General features: G+C 37.5%; 1 protein-coding gene across 2 annotated transcripts in view; it reads right to left on the minus strand.

Annotated features, from left to right (window-relative positions):
- The window catches only part of edar (ectodysplasin A receptor), a gene marked incomplete in the record, with an annotated part of 54,305 nt that overhangs the window by 10,613 nt on the left and 31,496 nt on the right, over window positions 1–12,196 (minus strand). The window contains 5 exon segments of one of the 2 annotated variants that reach the window (XM_014011518.1): window positions 557–631; window positions 721–846; window positions 968–1,048; window positions 7,489–7,574; window positions 10,248–10,429. In XM_014011518.1, coding sequence (XP_013866972.1) covers window positions 557–631; window positions 721–846; window positions 968–1,048; window positions 7,489–7,574; window positions 10,248–10,429 — 550 coding nt within the window. 2 annotated transcript variants of the gene reach the window in all.

Here is a 12,196-nt window from a genome sequence, read left to right on the forward strand (position 1 = left end):
ATATATATATAATTAGTTTGTCAAACATTAAATTCTTCCAGATTTCCAGGCAAACTTGACAAAAATCCCAAAAAAATCTACTTTGGTTTGTTTATGTTCAACAACAATAGGTGCAACAATAGGCTGAGCCTGAAGAATCTGAAGAGGAAAACATCTTCAAARAACAAGGAGTGAGGTCCATTTGTATTCTATTTAAATACTGATWTTTTTTTCAAAAACTTGAATCAAAGCCCTTATTCATGTTTTAAGTATAAAAAAKGCGCAGGCAAGGTAGTGCCGTCCAAAATAAGCTTGCATCTCAGCATGCAGCCAGAAATGTGGATAAAATCAAAATCCTGTTCACAAATAAATAATAGAATAACTTGTGTTTCGTGTGAACACGACAAAGTAAAATCGTAGCCAGGATGAGGTTTAACCACAGTACCAGTATGCTTGTAGACAAACGATCATTTAAAAGAAATAATACGAAAGACTTCTGATTTAAAAAAAAAAAAGGAAGGACAACAAAAACGAGTATGTCGTTCATTTCTAAGCAGGTTTGTGTAGCTTCTCTCACCAGGGATGTCTTTTTTGTCCTCCTGTTTGTTGGTCTGCGCCTCCACTGCTTTCACAACCTGTCCAGTACAACAAGCTGCCAACGCAAACAAAGAGAACTCCATGAAACCCAAATTCCAACCTCCAACGTGAAGCTACGCGTGTCTGGTTTCGCGTGCGCCTCACCTTGGCTGTTGGGTTTGGCCTTCAGGATGTAAAACATTATGATGAGAACAATGGCGATGGCCATGATGAAAATGGTTGACATGGCAATAATAAGCGCGGTTGCGAGGTGACCTTGATCTGGTGAACCTGAGAAATGAAGGCCGTGATGGAAAGTAAGAAAGTGCGAGTGGGTTTGTGGGAGGAAACGTACTAAAAACAGGATGAATGAAGAAAAGAAACAAATGATGTTTGGGATTTTTGTTTATACCTTTTTGTGAAGGGTTGGGGAAAACTGTTGTGCTGCCGGCATTAATCGGACGGTTTTCTATTGACTTGATGGGCTGCGTGCCTGTAAAATACAAACAGCATAAAATGTTAGGAGACCATACTTTTAAATCTTTCTTTTTTTACATTTGAACTAAACAGTTGTGGTCTATATAAAGTGTAACTGCAATGCTTTGGTCTGGCTCCCTCCTTATTGTAACTCCGCAAGCCCCTCTTTAACCCCTTTTCTGAGRTGTGTCTCAGATCAACTCATTTTGAGGCTGTCTCTTTAAATCCAAATGAGGTGCTTCACACCTCCCCCTCTCCAGCTTCCAGACCTGTTCATTCAAGTTAGAGAGCAGAGGTACGACTATATAGCAGCGCAGAAACTTTGGTACCACTTTACAATAAGGGTCCCCTAATAGATGGCTTGTAAATAGTTTATAGACAGGTTATTAATTCATCTGTAAACACTTTCTAAATCATTAATAAGTGTTTATTATGCATTAATTAGGAATAAGAAAGAGACAAAACTGTCTGATTTCTTGCTAAATAGTGAGCCAAATCTGTTCATGGACATATTAAAAGTGTTATATTAAACATTTCACACTAGATTAACTTGTAAGCACAATAAGGTATTGGAAACACATATTTACAGTAAGTACACTATTTATTAATGATTAATAAATGTGTATAAATGTCATAATGGAGCCTTAAATAATGTACAGTCTTACACTTTACAATAAGGCTACTTTTGATAGTTGTGGATATGTATAATACAGTGCAATATTATATGTAAAATACGTGTTTCCATTWCATTAGTGTGTTTATAAGGTAGTAACCTAGTCTGGAATGTTTAATATAGCACTTTAGATGTAATATGTACATAAACAGATTTGGCTCACTATTTGACCAAAAACCGGACAGTTTTGTCTTTCTTGTCCTTAATTAATGCACAACAAACACTTAATAATGATGTATAAAGTGTTTACAGATGAACTAATAACCTGTCTATAAAGTATTTATAAGCCATCTATAAGGGGAGCCTTATTGTAAAGTGGTACAGAAACTTTTTATTTACAAATTGATTTAAAAAAATGTTAACAGCCAAAGTCTTGTCCATCCAGCCTCAGAGTGTGACCCTGAGCCATTGTTGTTGTTAAGTCCAGACCTTATTTGGCAGTTCTGTTGCGAAAACGTCTTAGAACATAGAGAAAACTGAACGGGTTGAAAAATATGACCCAACTGGACTATAAATATATCYAAGCAGCACCGGGACGCAGCTGTTTTTAACAGCTAAAAATGTGGTTTTTGCATGATAGATGGATAAATCAATGTTTAATGGACATGCAATGTTTAAAACAGATATTCAAACTCTTGATAGAGAAGAGCAAATCTTTTAAGGCCAAGCTATTCCTCTAGTCCTTTTTTTTTAACCAATGCATGTCATAAAGATTTAATTACGCCCTCAGGAAATAGTGTCAACTCGTAAAAAAAAAAGGGGGGGGGGGGATCTGCAACTTATTGTCTCTTATTGAATCGCGGAGCCAACTTTTTGTTTTTCAAGAGAAAATAATGCTCGTTTTCTTTACGCAGCTCAGGAGTTGTTTTCTATAATCCTCCTGACAAACAGACAAATGGTTTTGATCAAATACTTTCACATTGGCAGAGGCTAGGTGATTGTGGCTGAATCAGAAATCTGCAGGAATGTGGATTGAGAGCAGGATGTGGGAAGGGGATCCGGGTCTTTTAGTGGCCAGAAAACACGGGTCAGAGAACGATTCCCGTCTCCAGCTCTGCCTTCATTTTACAGCTGTGTTTATAAACAACATTTGCAACTGCATTCATAAATGCTCTTCAATGTTTTATTACCAGCAGCTGGTCTTTATAAATCCTTTATGCAGCAACATTAATAAAACTGATTTGCTAAAGCATAAATAAACAGCCGACGGTATTGCAAATGACATTTACAAACACTGCCTGCTGTTGGTAACATTTCTAAATTAGAAGTGGGGATTTTAAAAACAAGGGGAGATTAGATGAACAGCATCATTGGCTTTGGGCTGCTCCTTTATTCTTTTCATTTCCTATTTATCAATTAGATTCAACGCTACAATAGTTGGGTCTTTATTGTGATGCCAACATTGAATGCAGTTGTTTTAATGACACACAGCTGTTGGAAGAGATTAATATATTGCTGTGGACTACTTTGGCAGAAAAGGGGAGTTTTGGTGAGTTTTAAAGGCACTTGTGGATAGCTTTAGGTATTTTCACACAGAGATGTGTGTATCCCTGTTTGTGACTTTCTCATTAAGTAAAATCCCATTAAGAACACCACGTTRTGAGAATGAAGTGTTAAATAAACATCGTGTCACATATACTGGCATGCCGAGCTTTTACAGGAAGTTGTTTCTCACTAACATTTCAATGCAATTTTTGTTTTTCAGCAGCAAATAATCTTTACACTGTCAAGTTCATAATAAACCAAGAAAAGAAAACTAAATAGAGAAACACAAAGGAGAAAATGCAAGAATAAACAAAGAAACTAAATAATGAACAAATCAGTAGGTCTATGGCAAGACCTTTTGAGCAATAATTAATTCAGGAGACAAACAGCACATGATGAAACCTGAACAGAACTAAAAAACTGTAGATCATGATAGGAAAAAATAGTCAGTAAGAGTAAAAAAGTATTTGATAAAAAGGCTACTCAAGTACTGAATAACTGAGCAGAACATCTGGTTTAATATTTTTAAAAATGTGTAATCAGACAGACAAAAACTATGAAGTTAGATTAAAGTTTGGCATTTTAAAGACTAAGATGAAAAAATATATAAATACCAACAAATTTCATTACATTACACATATTGGCAGACAGTGGCAAAAGAAAAAAACAGTAGCATTCAACAAAAAAATACAGCTCTAGTATTCGAAGTACTGAAACTAAATTATTAGACTAGTTGCATGAGATAACTTCAAGACTATTTTGAGAGTAAAATCGTTCTAAAAATTGCAAATTTGTTTTTTTTTTTTCTGCAGACCCTCACTCTTTGCATCCCCAGCACAGTGAGAACCTGACTTTAATGCRTCCATCTTTATGATACAGTCATGCAGTTTAAAAGTTTCAGTTCATTTTAGCACGATCAGGTCTAGAAGAGCAAAAAGTTAGAGGCGGACTTGAAGCAGCTTTAAAATAAAATGTGTCTGAAATACGTGCAGAGGCTCAGAATCAGCCCTGCCACTTTTCTCTGAGTGTTAGAGGCACAAGCCAGCGTATCTGACAATATAAAGAGGTGTTTAACCGACAAGATGAAATTATAACTTTCACCAATTCCTGCGTTTATGCATTAACACTCTCCGAGGATGGGGCTGTTAGCTTCAGCCTTTCGTTTAACGGCCATTTTTTTTTCCTTTCTGGAGCCCTATTTTGCGGTGAGCAGAATTCCACAAAAGCAAATTATCATCCCTGACAGCGGATAAGTTCGACTTCTGCAGCTCAAAAGCTTTTTTTTATTGGGCAGCGTGGATATAAAGCAGCACACCTCCCCGTCTGCATTTCCCTCCGTCTATCTATTGCTTCCAGTCTTCCCCTTTCTGGGTTTTTCATCAACTCTCCTTCCTCTTGCCTAATGGAGCTGTAAACTCTGGGCAGCGCATAAATCACRTCTTTTAATCAGTCTTTTCCCTTCAACAAGTTGACATATTCTCTGGCATGGGGTTGGCCGCTTCCCGTGGTCTCAGGGCCTCGTGTCCCCACATAAACACACACTCACACACACACAAAACCAGCACCCTGTGGCTGCAGACATCAACTCTAGGTATGTGTTTACACTCCTCTGGATGATGACATGAGTCTGAGCTGGAATTCTGTTTAGCATCCTGCGGTTTAATCTCTTAATCAGGCTGAACGCACACTACACAATGACAAAYGTGCCGGCCAATCTCTGGTCCAAACAAACTAAAAGGAGGCCAGACCAGAGGAGAACATCTGAGGTCGTCGACAAAGGTTTTGGCTACCATGACGGATTCGAATAAATGGGTAATTATATTCCATTTGAATAGTAAAAATGTGAAAACAGAAAGGGGCAGAGTGGTAATTGAGCGATGCCTACAGGTCCATTTTACAACCTGCCAAAGAGTAGCATCAGCACAAGCACAAACATGCTAATCATCCATCTTTCTCATACCCGCCACAATTTTAATTATCACACACACAGAGATCTAGGCAGGAGCCAGGGTAATTTACAGATTACATGGCAAGTGTCAGCCTGTCTTCACCTTAAGCAAATAAAACTCCCAGCTTCAGCTCTTTTTTTTATATATTTTGTTGGTTAAACATTATTTTTCTTTCCCCGTTAAGAGGATTTCATGAAAGAGACAAGGTGGTTAGGAGGAAATGTCATCCTAATACGTATCAAAGCGAAAATGGTTAAAATCTTGTGAGATGTCACAATTATTTGACACTAAGCAGATGAAAATCAAAAAGAAAAAATAAGTAGGTCCTCTGGATTGGTTCTTCTTTAGTGAAACGTTTCATCTCTCCTCGAAGAGACTTCTTCAGTATGATGAGTTTCAGGTTAACTCAGCCTTATAAGCACTGCCTCCACATGGACAAACAGGTTAGTCACATGCAAAAGAGGGCCATCGCCTAACAATAGGCTTGATTAGGGCACATGACCCTCTATGCACAATAGAACTAATCAAGACCATTGTCAAGCGATGGCCCTCTTTTGCCTGTAACTAACCTGTTTGTCCATGTGGAGGCAGTGCTTATAAGGCTGAGTTCACCTGAAACTCACCAGACTGAAGAAGTCTCTTGGACGAGATGAAACGTTTCACTAAAGAAGAACCCATCCAGAGGACCTGCTTATTTATTTTCCTTTTGATTTTTTCTACCTGGATTACTGAGATGCATCAGGACACTAAGCAGAGGRGTTTTGAGATATAAAAACATTTTAGAGTCACGGTCTTTGAGTGCAAAAAAAAAATCTCTACCAACAAAGTTTTTAAAAGCATAAATACGACATTAAATATCGTAAATCTTACAACACTTTCCTTTGTGTGCATGCGCGCATGTGTGTGTGTGTGCATGATGGGTGTGTGCTTTGCAGGCCCAGGCTGCTTTTGGGGTTTCTATCTTTCAAAACACACTCATTAATTAAATATGACACAATAACAATAACATTAGTTTAAGAGATTTTTATTTACAGTCAGGGGGGATTCTAAGTAATTAGGGACACATAAATACAAATATTTTTGCAGCCTTAGATCCTAAGTTTTAGAAAATATCTGTCGTCGACCCACAGGAAGCATAAAGTGTCAATGCAAATTTTATTATTGTTTTATTAGTTTTTTTATTTTATTTATATCTTTATTGCAAGTATTTGGACTAGTAGATTTTTTCTCTCATATGTTTAGCACCTAGATCACCTCTCATCATAAGTTGATTTTAGTTAAAAACTAAGGCAGGGATTTGGACCTACAGCATGCAAAGTTTTGTTTTATTTTTCCTATCCTGAAGACACATTACTATTGATCACAGCTTGAGCCAGTTCACACACGCAGTGCTTCCCACAGGAGAAACTGTGGTGACTTCATTAAACAGAAACCCAAGTGTAAAGAGGGGAAATTGGTAGCATTTCTTTTTTTTTATTTGTATTTTTGCACAATCCCAGCAATTATAGGATTAAACACAATGTGAGAAAGTGCAACTGAAAAAAAAAAAAATCCAGACGCATCTGCAAATCCAARAAAACCGTTTCCGGCGCATTCTCGGTGTCCTGCGAGCGCGAAGAAATGCCTACGGACAATCGCGTATGGAGTTAAATTCATACSATAACGGTGCACGCAAATTAAACATGTTTCACAAACTGTCCTCAAACTTTGTGCACACACACACAAARCAGGTTTCACACAAATAAAACTGGTTTCGCGCAAATAAACCAAGTTTCATACAACAAAACTGGTTTCAATTTGTGTGCAACATGTTTTGTGTGTGTGCACAAACTTTGAGGACAGTTTGTGAAACATGTTTAATTTATGTGCAACACGTTTAATTTGCGTGCAACGTTATGGCACGAATTGAACTCCATAATCRCGGCATTGGTCAGGCCGTGTTTGCGCACAGATTAGAGTCAAGYATGCAGGATGATTAGCGATGTTATCGATAGCAGCGGAACAACCGGTAGGAGCGAGGGAAACAGTGAACCRAGAAGRGAAGGGAAGTGTTTTTGCAACCTGTTTGTTTATGTCGGGTGATGTTGGCTCATAAAAGACGACAGTGATCAAAGGGTCTAGGAAAGCTCAGCTTAACCTCTGACCTCCAGCTGTTTCCTCAAACTTACTCCAGGCTTTCATCATCTGCTTCTGCGCGGCCTGTCCACTTTTATTTCCTTTTATTTAAGCTCAAAACCTTTCTGCAGCATCTAATCAACTTAAACATGTGTAAATAGTTAATAATGGTTAGAAAATGCATTTGACAGACTAAAAATGGATAAAAAGCAGCGAAGAAAAGAGGAGTCTTACATTCTTTGGTGTTGCGTGGTGCATTCTGACACGAGTGGCAAACCATCCCGTAGAGGTTTCTGGGTTTGTTCTCCAGCATATAATACCTGCAAAATATATAAAAAAAGATTTAAATAAAATAACAACTTTAAAACAGGTTAACTTGAAAAGATGAAGCCTGACGTGGTCTTTGCTTTTCATGTAAATTCAAAAAGATAGAGCAAGATATTGGATATTTATTAGCAAGCAAAAACTGAATGCATAATTGAAAACAGCTTTCACACCTGCAAGTAAATGTGTTCAGCTGGTATGTTGGGTATGCAGGTGACCTTTCTTTCTACACTTTATTTTCAAACAGTTTATGGAGAAGAAACTGAGGTGCAAAGTTTGACTTTTCTTAGAAATGTACATAATTGACACCCTGGAGGTACTAAAAATAGCTTAGTACAGATATCGCCTGCAGCCATATGAAGGTGCCAGGGTTTTGAACAGATGGATGGTTTTGCATCGTTTGGGCTGAATGGCATTAGGAGGATATTTGAGAACTGAATGCATACAGCCTGCAGGTAATCAGGGCGTACATGCAGGTGCAGCAGACATGTAGAGAAGGAAAGTGCCTCTATAATTTGTCAAATAAAACTGATCAACCAACAAAAGCTGCATTACTCTAAATCAAAACTGTGACTAGATCAGTAAAACAGCAGAGTAAGAGCAAAATATGCCAAAAATAAAAGGTATTGTTCACTCCTTATAGCTTTCATTTTTCATTTCTTAGTCATTTAGAATCTATTTCATCATCTAATGACCACATATTTCCATTCACAGACTCATTTTCAACACGACACCTCGAAAAAGTCACAAAAGAAAAAAGTACTTCATGCAAAAAGTTTTGAAACTCGAAAATCAAATTCACATTCAAAATGTGAGGGAGGGGACATGTTTTTTTCTTTTGCGTTCCCACGCAACACTATTGCGTTACCTCGCAAACGTTTGTTTTGTATGAACTGAATTTAATCAGACTTTTATTTTGAAATATCCAGTTACCAAAACAGGACGCGTCGCCACAAGTTCGTAAAATTGACTTTAATGTTGCGTGGCTGCACTGCGTTAAAATATCGATATGTTGCATACTTCCATGCGTGGCTGTGTGATATATTCATTCTGAAGCTGAATTAAAGTAGTAGGCTAACTCGCTAATGGTGAACATGTGGATTTGTTAATAAACCGGCAGGCATGACAGTGATAAACAACTTTTGTGAGGGAAAGCAAAAGGTAATGCAACACTACTGCGTGGGAACGCAAAAGTAAAAATCCCTCCATGTCCCCTCGTGAATAAATAAAACTGGGAGTGCACACAAAGAAAAAAATAAATCATTAACACTATGTATATTACAACAGATGTATAAAGCCATGTTTATGTATAAACTTCTTTTATAAATCTCAAGTGTCATAAAACTGCAAACATGTACAGAGCCCTGCTGTAATAAAGACAACTGTTTATTTATTTCCATTGTAGTTTATTGACCAGTAAATCTGACATGTCAGTATAATTTATAAAGAATTTATCTTGTGTTTATGCAACTAGATTTTGGATCATATACAGTATACTGTAAGCTCAGATTGTCATGCTTGTTTTGAAAGTTGTGTTGTTTACTTTTTCTTTTTAATGAGATTTGTATTAATAATTTTTCTAATTTACTTTTTATTGATATATGTAAATAATTTAATGGTGTGGAATTAGGTATGAGAATGAACATAAGTGTTTTTGCCTGTTTTTTTTTTCAGGACATAGATATTTTTATACAGAAAAGGCATTGGTCTAGAAAAAAGGAGAACATTTACAAAGATGACTCTTTCCTTAGCTGTATAAGGAGTGAATTAACTGCTCTTTGAGGAACTTGTTTTATCACATATTCAGATTTTAAATGATTTCTTGTTTATTCATGTCTAGTTGTTCAAAGATGGATATGAATACAGATCTATTAAAGTTTCGGTACTCTCATTAAATCAAAAGCGATAAAAACAGATTTGACACAGATTTTATAGTTTTATAGCAAGACAAAACAGAAAAAAAAACTTTATTCCTATTCACCACTTCCACTAATCAGCTTCAGGTGTAAACTAAGGTTTGTGAAACTCTTCAGGCACATTCATATACAGGACACACAGATACAGACATGATCAAACTGAGCATCTGCACACTCCCTCGTGTAAGAATCACATTAATCAAAAGCAAAAACATCCGGCAAAATGAGACACAGAGCCAAAGGGGAAAAAAAAGCGCCCTGAATGATGACAGGAAATTTTATCAATGAAAGTCTCTCATGGCGTGGGAGGGATCTAAAAAATCTTCAGATCATAAATCTCTCACTTCCGAGACACATTTTTCATCGCTTACTTTATTATATATTTGATTTATTTATTTTTTTCCTCAACAACAATCAGCGACATTAAAACCACCAGAGAAGCGGGTGACTTACGTGTTAGCTCAGGAAAAAATACGAATATATGCAAATTATATAGAAAACTCATTGAGTTGGGAAGCATTTTGGCCTTCTTATCTCATTCACTACAACTAAAGCTTCCTCTGCTACTGTAATTATAAGCCTGAGGGGAARTTTTCAGAAGATTCTGCATCAAAAGTGGCGCCACTTAATTTGTTATTCATAGTGAGCAGATCAAAACACATCCCCCTGATCATTTCTACAAAGAACATTCAACTTTTTTTTTAACGCCAAACTGTTTTTGCAAGCAAAAAGGTGTATTTTTGTGTGTCTTACCCAGGTAAACATGGTCCACATTCAGCATCCCTTTCTGGAGTTCCGGCTACACGAACAGTAGCCTTGTAAAGGGCATCGCAATCCTTGTGGCGCCTGCAGATCTCATACTTTCCTTTCGAGTATTTCCCCTGTGGGCACGGCACGCAGGCAAAGTCCTCATCCTTCACACCGTAACCACAGTTCTGGAAAACACACCAGACACCCCAAATCAAGATTAAATGTTAAACACAAAACGGATTAAATGGTCGATTAAAATGTGCTTCTCAGATGATTGAGATGATGTGTTTCTACGGTGTGGACACACATCTGTTTCTAGAATTGTCCCGAGTCAAAAAAAAAAAAAAATCTGGCTTTACTCTTCCCGAGATGACAAGAGAGAAACGCGATTGCTCACGGAGGATGTGTGCACGGCTTTTCACGCATGGTAGTGTTTAGGTTGACCAACTCGTCTTTCCGTTTTCTCGCATCGATCGTCTCCAAATGGTGCTTCCTCTCAGTGGGGAGGCAGAAACAGGCCACACGCAACATCACACATGCTCACATTTACAAAAACATACTCTTTTTCTCCCTTTCTGGCTCCCTCTTTCTTCTTTAATTTCCCTCCTTCTTTCATCTGTCTATTAAACACGCCTGTGCCGYGACGCTCGGGGCGACGGCGAACCGGCTCTTTAGGAAATCCAATAATCTTGCCCTTCTGTTTGACGTCCGCGCGTCTTGGTGCGATTATTCRATCGAAAGGCGCACCGGGCCATCAGCAGGATCGGGTTACGTYGAATCGTGATCCATCTTTCTGCGGTTTCCCTGGGACTCTGCTTCTGTTCAGAGCTTCAAACCAGTGACTGAAATCCTCTTCTTCAAAGCAAATTTGTTGCCATTTTAAATTGTTCTTCTGRTGTTTGCTATTTGAGGTAGAGGCAGTTGAACTATAGCAGGCAGAAACAATTTTTTTTTCAAAATGTCTGTCTTTTTTTTAAAGTTAACGGCAAAAAGAGAAGGGTGGTGAGTTGAAGCAAAAATCTCATGAAGAAAAATCAATGAAAAATGCAGTTCAGCTAAAAATCTTGATGCCAAACAGCTTTCTTCTTAAAAAGCAAACCGACTTTTGTTCCTCAACGAATTAAAAAAAAAAAAAACAGGAAATTTTGAATGGCCTAAATGAGTTTACATTCGCGTAAACAAAAAGGGAAATTTGGATACGAAAACAAATCCTTTGAAAGGCAGCTTCAATGCCTTTTTGATTATGTGATGCATCAAAGTGTGTGTGTGGGCATGTACTTTCTGAAGTGTCTGATGTGAGCATGGTTATTCTTTGATTAAAAGCGTGTCAAAACACACACTCACCCGCAAACGAAACCTCAGGGAACCAGAGGAACACGTGAATTACAGGCTGCGAAACACGGGGACAGGCCGGCGAAAGTCTCGTTTCACAGATGCTATGTCTTTTTAGGAAAGTTTTTACTCGTGAATAACTATTTATGTTTTGTGCTTAACGAGCTGAGCAAAACAAAACAAGTGATTTATTTGATTTCTGCAGTTTAAATATGGAGGATGTCTTATTGTAGCTGGTCACATTCATTTTACTAAGTTTTGTCTATTTCCCACAGCATTTTTATTTTTAATCCAGGACACGCATCCTGCTTTTTCTTGCAGTTGGGGCGACAGCTGGTGTATACAGTATCTATCCTGGACCTTTTTAACATACTGAAAAGTAAACCTAAATCACTTATGAATTGAAGTTTTTTTTCAGTTGTCTACTTGAGAATAATAATGGGTTGTGACACCTAAAACCTATTTTTAAATCATTTTCTAATTCTGTTTATAGCTGTACCCTGTTTTTTTGTAAAAGCAGTACATCCCTGCGAGGCAGTTGTTAAAGAGTAATTTACCCCAAAATTAACTTTTTTTAGCTGATAAACTGTCTAGAATGTGTCTAAAATGTTATATAGTAC

Source organism: Austrofundulus limnaeus, unplaced genomic scaffold, assembly GCF_001266775.1.
Source record: "Austrofundulus limnaeus strain Quisiro unplaced genomic scaffold, Austrofundulus_limnaeus-1.0 Scaffold81, whole genome shotgun sequence".
NCBI lineage: Eukaryota > Metazoa > Chordata > Actinopteri > Cyprinodontiformes > Rivulidae > Austrofundulus > Austrofundulus limnaeus.